Source organism: Calypte anna, chromosome Z (genome assembly GCF_003957555.1).
Source record: "Calypte anna isolate BGI_N300 chromosome Z, bCalAnn1_v1.p, whole genome shotgun sequence".
NCBI lineage: Eukaryota > Metazoa > Chordata > Aves > Apodiformes > Trochilidae > Calypte > Calypte anna.
The window spans coordinates 27,997,921-28,013,008 of record NC_044274.1 but is presented as its reverse complement, the minus strand read 5'-3'; the positions used below and the strand labels follow the sequence as shown (position 1 = coordinate 28,013,008).

The window sequence follows — 15,088 nt, the reverse complement described above, 5'->3', positions numbered from 1 at the left end:
TATTTTTCAATGCATTTGATTTTTTAAATTTTATAACATCAGATAGAATTCCAAACCACTTTCCATTCCGCTCCTCTCACTTTAAAGGAATGCATGAATGCTTACAATCACCAGAAGACAGATAGGAAGAACCAGTACAATTAAAAGCATAAACACATCTGCAACAGAGGTAAGACTCCCAAGTAACTGAGAAATGCTTGTTTCCAAAACAAAGTTCAAAAGAATAAAGTTTTGAACCTTCCTAGTCCAAAGAAAATTACAGGTCCCTTTACACTAAAATGTAGTTTATTACTAATTTATCTTGCTCATGTTACCTTCTCCTAATCCTATATGCAGTTTCAGAATTTTAATAAATAAATATGTAACCATTCGTGGAATAGTAGCTAAGATGGAACCAAAGTTTTCAAGAGGAAAAAAAATTCAATAAACAACTGAAATAAAAAAATCAAATGGGCTTTACCAAAGTGGTAAATGAAAACACATGGTAAAACTTTTTAGAGAGATTTAATCTGTTCTGTTTTCTAAAGTAATTTAGCATTACTAATAATGTTTTTGAAATTTGGAAGGAATAAACAAGAATAAGGCACAGATGAAATAATTTTGACTGAATAGTTGGTATTTCATTCTTTTTATTACTGCAACTTAAAAAATTAGGTAACATCCCCAATGACTCAGTAAACTCGATGGGAATTTCATGCAAATGTTAACACAGCATCTGGTCAGAGTTTGCTAACATGCTATTTTTTTATCCACTGTTTGTCAGATAAATGTTGCAGAATACTACTTATAGTCTGTTCCCCATCACTTATTACTGCAGAAAATGGTAGTTAGTAAACCTATATTATAAATCAGGATATTCTGTACTACTCAGATAATTTCTCAACTGACAAGCCATATTTGTGTAAATACTGTTCTTGATTCTGATACATCATTTAAATAAGAATATTACTGCAGTGATATGACCACAGTAAGTGGAGAGTGCAGGAAAGGTTCTCTTTAAATACTGTATCTTTGTTTCCAAATATAATTATTTCTTTTCTTTTTCAAAGGTGAACATGTTTCTCAGACCAATACCATCTCTAAAAGGAATCACAAGTAACAGTACTAATCTCTACCACATTTATCAAAAAACAACGTAACTTTTTCACCCAGATACATCAGTACACTGGGCCTAAGACACTATCAAACCTTCCTTTGTCTCTGACATTTTCATTACAGACTGGAAAGCAGAGGACACCTTGTCTTAAGGATGGGTCTTAATATAAGAGCAAACAGACAATTCAAGAAATTTACATTAAGCCTACCTGATACTAATTTTGACCTAAAAATCAAGTCTTGTAGGAACACACTCTACTATTTTTATGAAAAAAATAAACACACAAACATGAAGAAGATGCAACCATCCTCTGTTGCAGATTAAGAAAAAAATGGTAGAGAAATCTTAACTGGGCACTGCAATGGTCTGATTTACTCACAGAAGTTACAAAGGCAAAATTGCTTTCATCAGTCAAAATATATTATCTCCAAACTCTACACACAAAACAAGGTGCTTATGAAACTCTTCCAAATGCTTTATTCTGAAAAAGGCACTAAATAAAGACAGGTAGCATGAAAAATTGAAAACAGATTTCTTTTTACAACAAGCTTTGAAACATAGTTCAGAGACAGGGTCTGAAGAAGTAATATTAAAGTGATGCTGTAAATCACTAAAAAAAAACCTTTTTTTTTTTTTAAAGCTATCGTGCTTCAGGCTGGGAAGAGAGAACATGGAGATTCTCTTAATAAAATGTTCTCTGGAAATAAGTTTTATATAATTGAGATAAAGAGCAGACTTTGCTTGGAATTTAAGTACAGTGAATAGCCGTGATATAATGAGAAACAAGTATGACCTGCCACTGTAATTAATTTTCTTTCTTCACCCACATTTTCACTTGTTATGATAATGCGAATAGTAACCTTAATGAGAAATTTCATACCACCTTGATTAAAGATACTGCAAGTAAAAAACCTCTTATTTTGTTTATATTCTCAAAGCCCTCAGTAAATGCATGGCATTTCTGCTAATGAAGATCCTATTTACAATAGAACTTTTGTACCAAGTGTTAAAGGACTGATTTATATTTCAAGTTTTTAAGTGAGGATTATGCTATTAAGTGTGTTAGAAAATGATCACATCCTCTCCAGGAAATCTTGCTAGTACTTCTTTAATGTGTTTTGTCTAGCAGTTCAATATGGAAGTTCTTCAATAAAATATGTACACATCCTTTTATGTTTGTGAACTTACCATAAAAGGTATTAAACATTCTGAGGGCATTACTGACATGTATTTTTACTTCACAGAATTTCAGCTTCAGAGAAAATTTCCAAAATTTCTTGGAATCTCACTACTAATACACAGAAGTAATATTAAATTAGGCCCAATGTCTCACAACTGGATCTACCACCACAACAACAAGAAAATATGATCAATTGTAAAATTTATGCATAATCACAATTAAGAATTACAACCTGACATTTTGTACAAGACTTGATTTTAAAAACAAGGCATTATTTCAACAGCATCTTCCATCTCAACTTAAGTATGTGCCACACTTCCAGAAAGATGTGCCTATTTTTTATGATGTTGTATCTCATAGCCACTAGACATCAGCAAGCCCACTGGCAATCAAGAAAAAATTAATACTTGATACTCTGTTAAATTAACTTGTTTTTTTTAAAAAACTGCTTTCTCATTCTCCCAGCAGCCTCAAAACACAGTGACATGTCACATGACAAGCATCTATGCTCGTCACTTTGGTAATTAGGTAATAAATTACATGCTGTATGAATATTAAATAGTTTACATATGCAAAGAGAAGCAACATTCTGTAGAGCCTTTTGTTTTGTACACAACTGTTGTTCTATTTTGCAGAAAACAGACATCTTTCCTGAACAGAATGTTTTAATTATTTCAGTGAGAAAACAATTCTTTCCTGTTTGGGCATTCACAAGATCCATCTGTTCTTTAAGGTGTATCTTATCTGGAAGAGTTATTTCATACAGTGCTTTGAAAAATACATAACCTGTATCCCAGTGGTGTACCACTGTATCTGATTAACTTTAGTTTCCTGATCTTAATTATTTTTTTTGGCTCATACCAAGCTGCTCTCTGTTGTATAAGGAGTCCAACACCTCAGAGTTTCACCAATGCCTATCTGCTTATCATGTACGACAAGCCAGTTCTCACTTTTGAAACTGAGAGCAAAGCAACTTCTCACTCCACAAGGTACACACTTTTACCCCCTTCAGCCCCACAAACATGAAGGTCCCAAGGCAGCAAAATATGTTTAAAAAAATCTCAGTATAGAAATTATTTGGACCCAACACGACAAATATTGGGGATATACCGTCCCACAACACCATGCCCTCTCACTGCATTTGAGTCAAGTAAATTGTATGGCCTAACAAAAACTGGCAAGCCTAGCTACTGAAGTTCTTACTCTTTAACTACACCATGAACTCATCAATATAAAACCTAATTAATTTCCCATACAAAGCATTGGGAGAATCTTTTCACTTCAGTAGCATTGGATCTGAACACTTCCAAAAATACTGTAATAAAACAGCATGATAGGATGATTTTAAAAACTCCAAACAATATGAACAACACAAAAAAACCCACAGATCCTTTAGCATCTCTTAAGGCACAGAGACAAATAAATACTTCCACTCTTCACTAGTACCAATTAGTTTCTGCTGACTTCAGCAACTTTTAAAAACCAAGATACTAATATAAATTACTTTCAATAATCAGCTTTGGGGACCTTTTTTTTGAAAGCTATTCAAGAAACTAAGGGTGCAAAAAAAGCAGAAACATGACCTTAAATAATAAGGCACCAAGCAGTCTCAAAAATTCCATGACTCCTGTATGCAACTCCAGGCACCTGAATATATTTTAAAATCTGGTTCTGGCAATCTATTCCTTTTTAAGATAAAAAACGGCTTTAAAGAATTACTCATTAAGTGTGAAGGAAGTAAATATTAGTGTGAAGGTACAACTTCACTTTTCAAGATAATTCAAGATAATTCACTCTGTAATTATGCACTTCTGCTTGCACTTGGAATTATGTGTGCATTGACAAGCAGTCTTTCACCAAAGCCACTCCTGCAGTACTCCAAAATCTTAATCTGATTCAGCTGAAGATGAACTGCATATCATGGCCTTAAAACAGAAAAAAAAGGTGAATATGCAAACTAGCATAAGAAAAAAAGAGGAGAGGAGAGGAGAGGAGAGGAGAGGAGAGGAGAGGAGAGGAGAGGAGAGGAGAGGAGAGGAGAGGAGAGGAGAGGAGAGGAGAGGAGAGGAGAGGAGAGGAGAAGGGAAGGGAAGGGAAGGGAAGGGAAGGGAAGGGAAGGGAAGGGAAGGGAAGGGAAGGGAAGGGAAGGGAAGGGAAGGGAAGGGAAGGGAAGGGAAGGGAAGGGAAGGGAAGGGAAGGGAAGGGAAGGGAAGGGAAGGGAAGGAAGGGAAGGGAAGGGAAGGGAAGGGAAGGGAAGGAAGGGAAGGGAAGGGAAGGGAAGGGAAGGGAAGGGAAGGGAAGGGAAGGGAAGGGAAGGGAAGGGAAGGGAAGGGAAGGGAAGGGAAGGAAGGAAAGGAAAGGAAAGGAAAGGAAAGGAAAGGAAAGGAAAGGAAAGGAAAGGAAAGGAAAGGAAAGGAAAGGAAAGGAAAGGAAAGGAAAGGAAAGGAAAGGAAAGGAAAGGAAAGGAAAGGAAAGGAAAGGAAAGGAAAGGAAAGGAAAGGAAAGGAAAGGAAAGGAAAGGAAAGGAAAGGAAAGGAGAAGGCAAAAGTGACTGAAATGTGAGCAGAAAACTATATGCAGTTTAGGCATACATAAAGGGAAAAATACAACCCTAGAATTAAGATATTTTGAATGCACAAATAATAAACTTCCAAGCAAATGTCACCTCAATACAACGAAGCTTCCCAATTGGGTATTGTATATATATAATTTTATATATATTAGGCACACACTTTCCATGTTCTTTCCCCCCAAAAGCAGAGCTGACAATGGCAACAGTAAAGTGTGTAATGCGTTTTTATTGTTCCCCTGTCAGCCATAGCTCTGGAAGGACCCCTTGCCTTTTCCATTGTATATATTATGGAAAAATACACAAATGACAGGCATTTAATTATGAGCACAGCAACCAGTGAGAGGACCTCTGCCAAGAGTGATTGGCAACACCAGATATTCACAGCAAAGGTTCTTTTTCTCTAGTACATTGTTACCCAGATAACTGAACATACAATTTTTTTAAGTATCACTTCTAAAGCTTTACTTAGTGTTTATAGATAGTATAGTTAATAAGCACAACCTAAAAAAACAGACAAAAAAATAAAAAGAATGGTATTTTTGTTCAAAAGTAGCATGAGATTTTTTTGAAAGAGGTATATCCACAGATAATTCCATCAACATAAAATAAATCCCACATTGTTGGTTTTCTTTTAATTACACATAGCTAGCTACAAACAAAAAGATACTATGCCCTCTTATTTTTAATCCGTATTTACAATTAACTGTTCAACATTCAGCTGCAGTTGCTTAGCTGCTTTTTTCCTGATTAGCCAGCAACTGGGAGACACACGTTTTGGCAGCTTTTGTATCCCTATTATTTCTTCTGATTTGGCATATAAACATCCCTTTTGGGAACACCAGTATTTGTACTGTACCCCACTTAGTGGTGGATCGCTAATTTTTAATAAAGTAAGCCCCAGAGAACCAAAAAAAGATGTCTAAGTGCATTTGAGCAATAACCATAAGCAAATAAAAAAAATTAAAAATACTTTTTTTAGAAAGGGGGGGGGATAGTACTGTTGCAGTACATGAAATATTAGATCTTTTCCAGACTATGTGTGTAGATACTATCCAGGAGATCACACATAGTTTGAATTGGCTTTTAAATACTTCATCCAAAGTTGTGCCTTTACATTTTAAAAAAGCATCTAATGTAGATAAGCATTTTCCTTGAAGAATGCTGTACTTGAATGTCCCTTCACTGTTTTTCATCCCTCCCCCACAACTAGATGAATCAAATTACTCTGTGAAGTAGATCTCTGTGAAGAATGACCACACAATTCTGGACCAAATGGTTTTAAGTCTATGTAGTAGTCACAAACCTCTGCCTCAGCTGAACAAAGCAACATTATTCCTAAGTGGTAAGTTTCAGAATATAAAACTGAAGCTGTCTGGCTTTAAAGTGAGAACTTGCAAATAGCTACAGAATCAATGTTGGCTCTCCATCCCCCATCAGGCTGACTCTTGTATCAGTCACTTTAAAAATGCAGTTTGCTATTATGATGGCTTAAGGCACTTTGTGCGCTGGTGCAATGACCGTGCTGTGTGTGCATGTCAGAAGGTCAATGCTTTCAAATTCCTGAATTTCTCTTTCTTTCCTTCTTCTCTAGAAACAATAGGAAAGGGAGCAGGATTGATAGCTCCTACTTCGTTAACACCTGCTCACCAAATGCCCTGCCTGTATGAATACATCACTACTTTTTAAAAATCTGATTCGACATTAAGTGAAGTCAAAAACAAAAAGGGGGGAAAAAAAAAAAAGAGAGAGAAAGAAAAAAAAACAACCAGCAAACTAACAACATTAATTGGAAAGTTTCTTTGCAACGACTTCTAACAACTCCAGGGGACCAAACGTCACTGAAGCTGCTAGAACTCCTTACCTAACACTGAGGAACTAGCATAGCAGATTGATAACTGTGATCATCATCCTGTTTACCAGTAAGTAAAGTAAGATGCTTGATTTTTTTCTGCCTCGTAAAAAAATATAAAGCACTACCAAAACAAAAAGGTACTGACTGAGAGATTTGGTATTTTTATTTTTAGTTTTCATTAAATTATTCAGAATGTATTTAGCTTCAATTTCAAAGCCACGGTCTGAGACACGATATTCTAATTTATTTGCAAAATCAAAACGAATGTGAAGTAAAAATTAGAATAAAAAATCATATGTAAAGCATTATCATTGTAAAAAAAAAATCTATGTATTTCTTAGAAAATCTCTGTGTGATGTTATTTCAAAGTCTGAAGAGAGAAGGAAATTCTTAACTGTGGTAGGAATATGAAAAATACTACTTTTACGTTCACAAAAGTGAGAAGGTAGCGCTTTACTGCTTCTCACTAGGGAAAGGCTACAGCTCTCAACTGCTACTGAAGAACAACAACTCACATAACAAGAAAATGCCAGCCACTGGATAGCACCCACACCCATGGAAAAAAAAAATGGGAAAGAAAAGTTGTATGATTTTAACAAATAAAGAATGTCAGTACTACACAGCAGATAGTAATTGCAGCATAAAATCTATTCTATCAAAATATACACATTTTTATATGTCAGAAGACCAAATTATATCTTAAAGAATGGAACAAAAAGGTATTTTAGCACGGGGTTATCAGAGCCAAAGTGGATTTATCTCCTACCCCGACTGAGTTTTTTGCCTCATTGGATGATTCACATGCAAATCATTTCTTCTTTGCACTCCACCACCATTTCATTAACGTCATCCAAAACTAAAATTGGTGCATATCAAATAAGATGGTCCTCCACGATTCTGGTGATAATGAGCAAAAAATAGAAAGTTACTCAGTGATAAACATGAAGTCTTTTTTTTTACTGTGGATGCTACAATTGAACAGTTCCTTGCTAGACCGATATGCCAATTAAGTGACAGAAAATAAAATGAGGAAAGTGAAAATTAACTAATATTGTACTTACAGATTTTGTCAGTCTAAGATCACCTTTTTCCATGCCACAAATCTGCATGCAGAGTTAAATTCGTCCACCAGGTTACAATGCAAGTGACAGTAAGAATTGAAGGCTTTTCAAATAAAACTGCCAAAGCTGAAGAACTTCCTGTAAATTGGTAATAGCAATTCAAGCAGATCTTGCTAATTAACAGGACTCTTGTGTATCTTCTTGTCAGCTGGTTTTTCTTTTTATATCATTTATACTGGTTATGCATTTGAACAGAAAAATGTCTGTAAAACACCTAACATACTAGGTAACGAAACACAAGCATCAAAAGAATGTCATCACACTTTTGCAGAAACCATAATCAAAATTGGGTTTGGGTTTCTTTGTTTGTTTGTTTGTTTTCATAAAAGTAGGATCTAAAAATGTATCTTCATCAACCTGTCAACAGTAAAATATGAAAGATGTTTCCCCAGGTGTGAAGAAAATAAGAGAGGGGGGAGGTTAATTTTAATGTATAGGGAACCCTGGCATTCTACAACAGGAGCAATATACAATCTCAATCCTCACAGAACAGCATTCTTCTTTAATATATATTCTCAAATACTTGCTTTTAACACAAATTATTTTTTAAAAGTGTTTAACGGAGTTGGAATTTTTGGTTCTGTGATATAGCAGTCTATTCTCAGTTCCTTTAGTAAAGAGGATTTCAGATATATAAACACATTTGCATACCATAAAATAACACCCACCGTTTTAAATAAGCTCAACTTTAACTTAGCCTATACAGACTATAATAAATCAGGAGAATGGACAAATGCCAGGAAGACTTCTAATACATGAAGGACTCTGTTCTTCCATTCCACTACGCTGAAGTATATTACAGTAGGGTTTACTCACAATAACTGTAGTGCCACCAGAAAGCAATTTGAATAAGACATCTGTTTAAACCAAGTATTTCCATTTCACTTTACTGGTGCACTGCTGACTGAATATTAAGTACAAGTGCAACAAAAACAAAACAGGGTCCAATAGTCAAATACACAACTTAGAAACACTGGAAGATTATAATCATGAGACTAAAGGTATATAAAAGAACATAACAAAATCAAAAATAAAAATAAAATAAAACAACATAAAACAACATAAAATAAAATAAAATAAAATAAAATAAAATAAAATAAAATAAAATAAAATAATCAGAACTTCAGAGCAGAGCAAAGAGTGAAACCAAGTTCCAAATTACTTTGAACTGCATTTAAAAAAAATGAAGAATAGTGAGCCGGAGTACTAGAGATGCATCTCACAACGTGTGAAGCAACTACCGTCTACTCATGCTTTTTCCAGGAAAAAACTGCATCCTTGTTAGCATCTTCTCTAGGGTGATCCAAATGACCAGCACTCTAGGCTCATTCTTGAAGTCTAATTGCCCAGCATCAACAAGGTACTCTTAAGAAGCCCAGAGAGTTCTCAAAGCATATCCCTGTAATCTTCTGTGTTTCATTTTATATTTGTGTGTCCGAGTGCTTGCTTATCTACATAGTTACCTACTGACTCAGGAACTAAAGCATGCAAAGAAACAGCACAATGGGAAGACAGCCAGGAACCAAACCAGATTGTACAAATAATTTAAAATCATTACTTCTCATTTCAAAACAGATTATCTTAGATGGAATATGAGGCCTCAGAATTAAGTTTGTTAAGATATTATTCAAACATTTGAGTTCATCATATACAAAACTTCAGAGATTTTTTTTCTTACACAACATTCATGATTTACTCTATACCCCATCACCTTCTGACAAACTTCAGTGCATACATACACGCATACGTATGCACACAAACGTATACATGTTATATATGTCTCTCCGTACGACTGCAAAGACCATGACTCCTTATAGCCTAATTGCATTCATTCTTTCTCTCAGCTCAGCATGAAACTGGGATCATTGCTACAGAGATAAAGGAAAGCTCATCTTGATCTGTCCCTCTCCAAACAGCTATAGGACTAGCAGAAAGAATTCAGCAAAGTGCACTCACTGTGCATTTAGCAAATACTTAGGAAACATTTAGTAAGAAGCATTTCATGAAGACCATGTACCACTTAACAAGATGCCTTCAATATGGAGATCGAAGGCAGAAAACCTATTACTCTTTGTGGAGTTTTTCTACATAATGTTTTAAACTGTTTCAAAACTCCATTTTTAAAATAAACACCAATATGCTTTCGGAGACACGTGCTACTGTAAGTAGTAAAAGCACAGAAAGTAGGTGTAAAGAATTGAAAGCTCTAATACTTTTAATGGCAAGAAATCAGAAGTTTCTTCATCTCTCAGAGCAAGCCGGTCAATAAAATGCTTTTAAATACAAGCTATGCTGTTTCAAAAGTTAGATATATATGTATTTATATGCACTCATACATTTCTGTATGTATCCCAACTACCTAAGCTCCTTTTGACATAAAAAGCATACAGAATACCAAACCAGAAGCAGTGCCTTCATTTTTTCCCTCTTTGACCCCAACTTCTTAGCCGTTCTTAACATACGTAACTGTCTTCTCCATATTCCAACCATTTCCCTAGTCTGTACACTACTTCAAGATGGGAAATAAACAAGCCAAACAAAGCAAAAAAGCCATCATATGACCTCAGTCAACAACATACAACATACAACAAACGTGGCATCATGAAATCTGGAAACTCATATATAGGCTGGTACCCAGACATCCATGCAGCCTGTCAGTGCACTCCCAGGAAATGCCAGGTGAGCATGAGAGCCACAGTCAGAGCTTTGCAAAATTAATTCTATACATTTGGCTGGTTCAGGGGGGCATTACGTACACATCCGTCCATCCACACAACTGCAGAACTCAAGTGTGTCAGTATGCACTTGAGGGAAATCCCATGCCATCCTGCATAAGTGCCTAAATACTCAGCTAAAACATTCAACTAAGTTTAGACATTCCAGTTGCAAAATTCTGGACCAGATGCTGAATCATCCACCCATTTTTCTGTTTGTTGCTCCAAAGTGCCTATCTTAAAAAAATGATGTAGTAAATCTGATGAAACTGTAGCATCCAGCTTCATTATGAGAACTCAACCAGTTGAAGCCAAAATTATTTTTCAGTATCTGTATTTTCTAATTAGCATCCAATTTAAATTTTCTAATTACTATCATATTTCTTGATTTTACTATCCAAATAAATACACAAACATAAAATATATCTGCATCCTAGTAACAATTTAAAAAGCTATATAACCTGCCACTGACACAACTTGCAGGAAAATACTTAAATATTAACCACAATCTTGAAGTGCTATCATGCAACTAGAAAAATGTACCAAAATTTACCCTGAGTAGTTCAGCTTGATTAAAAACAGCAGCAAGTACTAGGCGAGCAGATAATTTCAAAATTTGGCCCAGATATGTGACAGTTTGGCTGAATTCTAATTACAAGGACACTAATAATCAGGAATAAATTAATACACACCATTACAAAACAAACTCCCTGAACTATATTAAGCGGATTCAAACTAATATTCCTTGACAAGAATATTTTTCTGTTGCATATTCTGATACAAACAGTACTGAAAGACTAATGCACGTTGAAGCGATAATCACAGTTTATGTACACTTAATCAAAGCCTACATAAAAATCAAAAATTATTAGAGCATATTTTTAATCTTGAGGAATAATTTACAATTAAAAAAAATAGCTTAAAAAACTTTTTTATTATACCTCAAAATCCTAATGCACATATTGTCATCTGGAACTGGACTACAGCATTTATGTTACTTCATGTACATTGATAATTAAGTATGTAACAAAAACAAGGCACAGAAATAGTTAAAACATTTTTTAAAACACACGTAGGCTCTAGAAGACTATAAAGCTTTGCTACTCATACATCCCAACAATAATAATCATAGAACATTTTTTAATGGTTCTAGTGGAACTTTGGCAACTAACCAAAAAATGTAATATTAACTTTGCTAATGGTCTCTAAGGATTTTTTATTCACCAAAATAATGTTCACGTGAGGAGCACTTATAAATTGGGTCACTCGTCAATTTACTGTTGTGTCTTTTAATATGGCATGTATTTAAAAAACTGATGGAGTTTCATACTAAAAACCTAAACATCATAGCTTAGGGGAAGTACAGTCATGATTTCTTCAGTTTTGATGAAAACTCATGAGTGCCTTTAATCCCTATTAACAAGACCAACATCTAATATTTAAAGTCAATCAATCAGTTCTATAGTAGTTTGTTAACTCGGAATAAATATAATAAAGAAGTAAACTAAAGCACATGATCTCATTTGTGTTTAAGAATGTCCATATATTTTGCCTTAAAATGACAAATGGTTATCACGAAGCAAGCAGCCCTACATACTTCCAAATGTATTTTAAAAATATTGTTGATCTGAGCCTGTCTCTGGAAGCAGATAAATCATTACAAAGTTATTCCTATAGCATTGTTAACCACTATAAAAATGTCGATAACCAAATTGAATTTTTCATTCAGTTCAGATTCTAAAAAAATTAATTAAAAGCAGAATTATTTTTTCTTTGGGTCTCTTTACACCTACCAATCAGGTGTTTGCCTCGTTTTCTGTAATGATCGTATAACTTGAAAAGCACACAAAAACCGCACACTCTAAGTTAAAAGATAAATACACCTGCACAGTTTTTTCTCATATTTTTATGTCAAGAATAAACATGACCAAGCACTTATAGGTTCTTCCACTGTGAGAAAGCAGTGAGTATTTTAAGACAAGAAGAAAGATTTGGTTTCAAAAGGGATGGTTTAGAAACATCTTACAATTAACTCTTCCTCTAGTGTTCAGAAGACTAACAAAACTAAGTTTTCTTCACAGTCTGCTATTTAATGTTGGACTAGGAAGAGATTTCATTAATAGCAATAAAAACCATTAAAAAATCCTAGAATCCTTACAAATGCCATCAATGTTTAATACCTATCAATTAGGCAAGCATTGTTTGTACCTTCAAATATCTTTACCTATGCATTGTTACTGCATACTCCCATCATAAACAAGAGAGCGGAAGTCAAAATCTTGAATGTAAGGTTAATTTTTAAGTATTTAAGCTTTTATACCAGCAACAGTGCATTTAGTCAAACCTATTTCTTTCAAGACACCTCCTTCTACCCAGTGGGATTTGCAAATACTTCCTTTTTTTTCTGTAAGTCACATTTCATTTTGCCTAACAGCAGAAAAAACTCTAGGTTTGAGAGACAAGCAAATTTTTGGGATGTATGTTCTCTGATGTGTGATGTAAGATATAATTTTTCGTTTCATTTACACTGAGCAAATTTATTTCATGTTACACATACAAAAATAAGTAGAGATAGGCATTTAAAATTACAGACACTCATCATTCCCAAGCATTATTTTACTTGGTATAAATCGTCTTTGTCCAAGCTTTCCATGAGAACGATTTATCACTGAGGCTTTGTTATTAGAATCAGTATTAAAAGTGCTGAACAGATTAGCAAACTCCAGGCACTTGAAAATTCTGCCCGTTAAATTCCGCATCACCTATTTTGAAGCCACTCTAGAATACCAAGCAGTTTTCTGCAGGCAACACAGACCTATTAAAAAACATGACCTGTGACAAAAATCAATGTGGTAACCTCAAACTAAACAGCAGTATCAGAATATAAAGGAGATAACCTAAGACAAAACGTCCCCAAATTTAACCAGCCTAGCTCGACAGATTTTATTTAAAAATATATATATATATTTTAAAATAACCGTAAAGTAAGTTCATTCACATGCTCTGTAACACGGCAAAAAAAAAAAAAAAAATTAATACCCAGGTGATTTTTTTCCCCCCAAACACATGGATACCCTTTGGAGCAGGACTTAAACTTTGCTGACGATAAACACGAGGGAAAACTTCAGAATAATTAAATTATACCTCCCTTTCCACAGGGCTTAAGTGCACGCAAAGCCTGGTGTCAGAAGCGCCCTGGAACATCTCGGCGCGAAGAGAGCGGGAGGGCTGCGTCAGTACCGGTCAGCCCCGGTGACCGGCAAGCAGGTCCCCGACGGAACCGACATCCCCCGGCCCAGGACTACAGGCCTACCTCGCTTCCTCATGGGCACCCCCAGCCTGCCCCAGAGAGACCCCCGCCGGGCAGGCACCGCGGACAGGGCAGGGGGAAAGCCACCCCTCAGCAGCGGCTGCCGCCATCCCGCCCGAGGATGCCGCGAAGCCAGGACCGGCCGCCCCGTCCTGCCTGGGCGGGAAACCCTCCCCCATCCTGCCTGGGGCCGGCTCCCCGCTACCGGCGAGCGGCTCTGGGCTGCGCACCGCACCGCCTGCCGCAGGAGGCCGCCGAAGCAAAAGCAGAGGGCCTCGTCCCTCTGCGCCCCCTCATCCCACTCGAACTCCTGGTGAGGGGCTTGGCCGCGGGTTGCTCCCACACATAAAGGGAGACACATCACGCTGGCGGACAGAGACTTTAAGTGCCCGAGGTTGGGGCGGTCAAGAGGAGAAAAATGCCACCATCACCCGCCCTGCCGTCGCTGCCCGTAGCCCAAGCCCTCCGAAAAACAAAGTTTTCCACAGCCGGTGGCATTCCTGGAGGCGCTGGAGCGCCGCTCCCCCCTCGCCACCCGCCAGCCCGGTGGGCGCCCGCGGCTGCCCCGCGTACCTGGGGTTGGTGCTGTTCCAGTAGACGGCGTAGCGATCGGCCACCGCCTTGGCGCCGGGCTCCTGCCCGCGCACGCACACCCACAGCGCCGCGGCCGCCAGCAGCAGCATCTCCACGTGCGGCATCGCGGAGAGACGGGATGCGGAAAAATTAAGAAGGGGTCAGAAAAAAAAAACAAAAACTGGTGGGGGGCTACGCCGGGGAGCGGGACGTGAGAAGGCTAAATAAATAAACTGCGAGTAGGCTCCGCAGCGTGGCACGCCGCAGCGAGCTGAGGGCGCCTGCCGCCGCAGACAGAGGCGTGATCCGCGGTCCCTCAGGGAACCTCACCCCGGCAAGGGGAGGTGGGGGCCGAGGCCGGCGGCAAGCGTCGGGCAGCGCTCATTCACCGGGAGTCCCGTACGGAGCCCACGGCACGACATACACCGGCCCGCCGGCTCGACGGGCGGGCGAGGGGCGCCGCTCCTCCTCCCCCTGCGAGTGGCCCCGGCGGCGTTGGCGACGCGGCCCCCCGGCTCGGGGGCGGTCGGGGAACGCGGAGATGGAGGGAGCAAGTGGCAAAGCGATGAGGAGGGGAAGGAGGTCTTTCCACGGGAAGCTCACGGGCGGCCCTGTCAGTGTACTAAAGGCCGCCGGATGGCAGAGGGGCGAGAAGTACCAGCAGATCTTA

At 37.7% G+C, this 15,088-nt stretch overlaps 1 protein-coding gene across 1 annotated transcript in view; it reads right to left on the bottom strand.

Moving 5' to 3' along the window:
• EFNA5 (ephrin A5) overlaps window positions 1-14,870 on the bottom strand; it is a 195,812-nt gene extending 180,942 nt beyond the window's left edge. The window contains exon 1 of the mRNA XM_030467506.1: window positions 14,419-14,870. Coding sequence (XP_030323366.1) covers window positions 14,419-14,543 — 125 coding nt within the window. The 5' untranslated portion in view covers window positions 14,544-14,870. The remainder of the gene's footprint in view (window positions 1-14,418) is intronic.
• Between the last annotated feature and the right edge of the window lie 218 nt (window positions 14,871-15,088).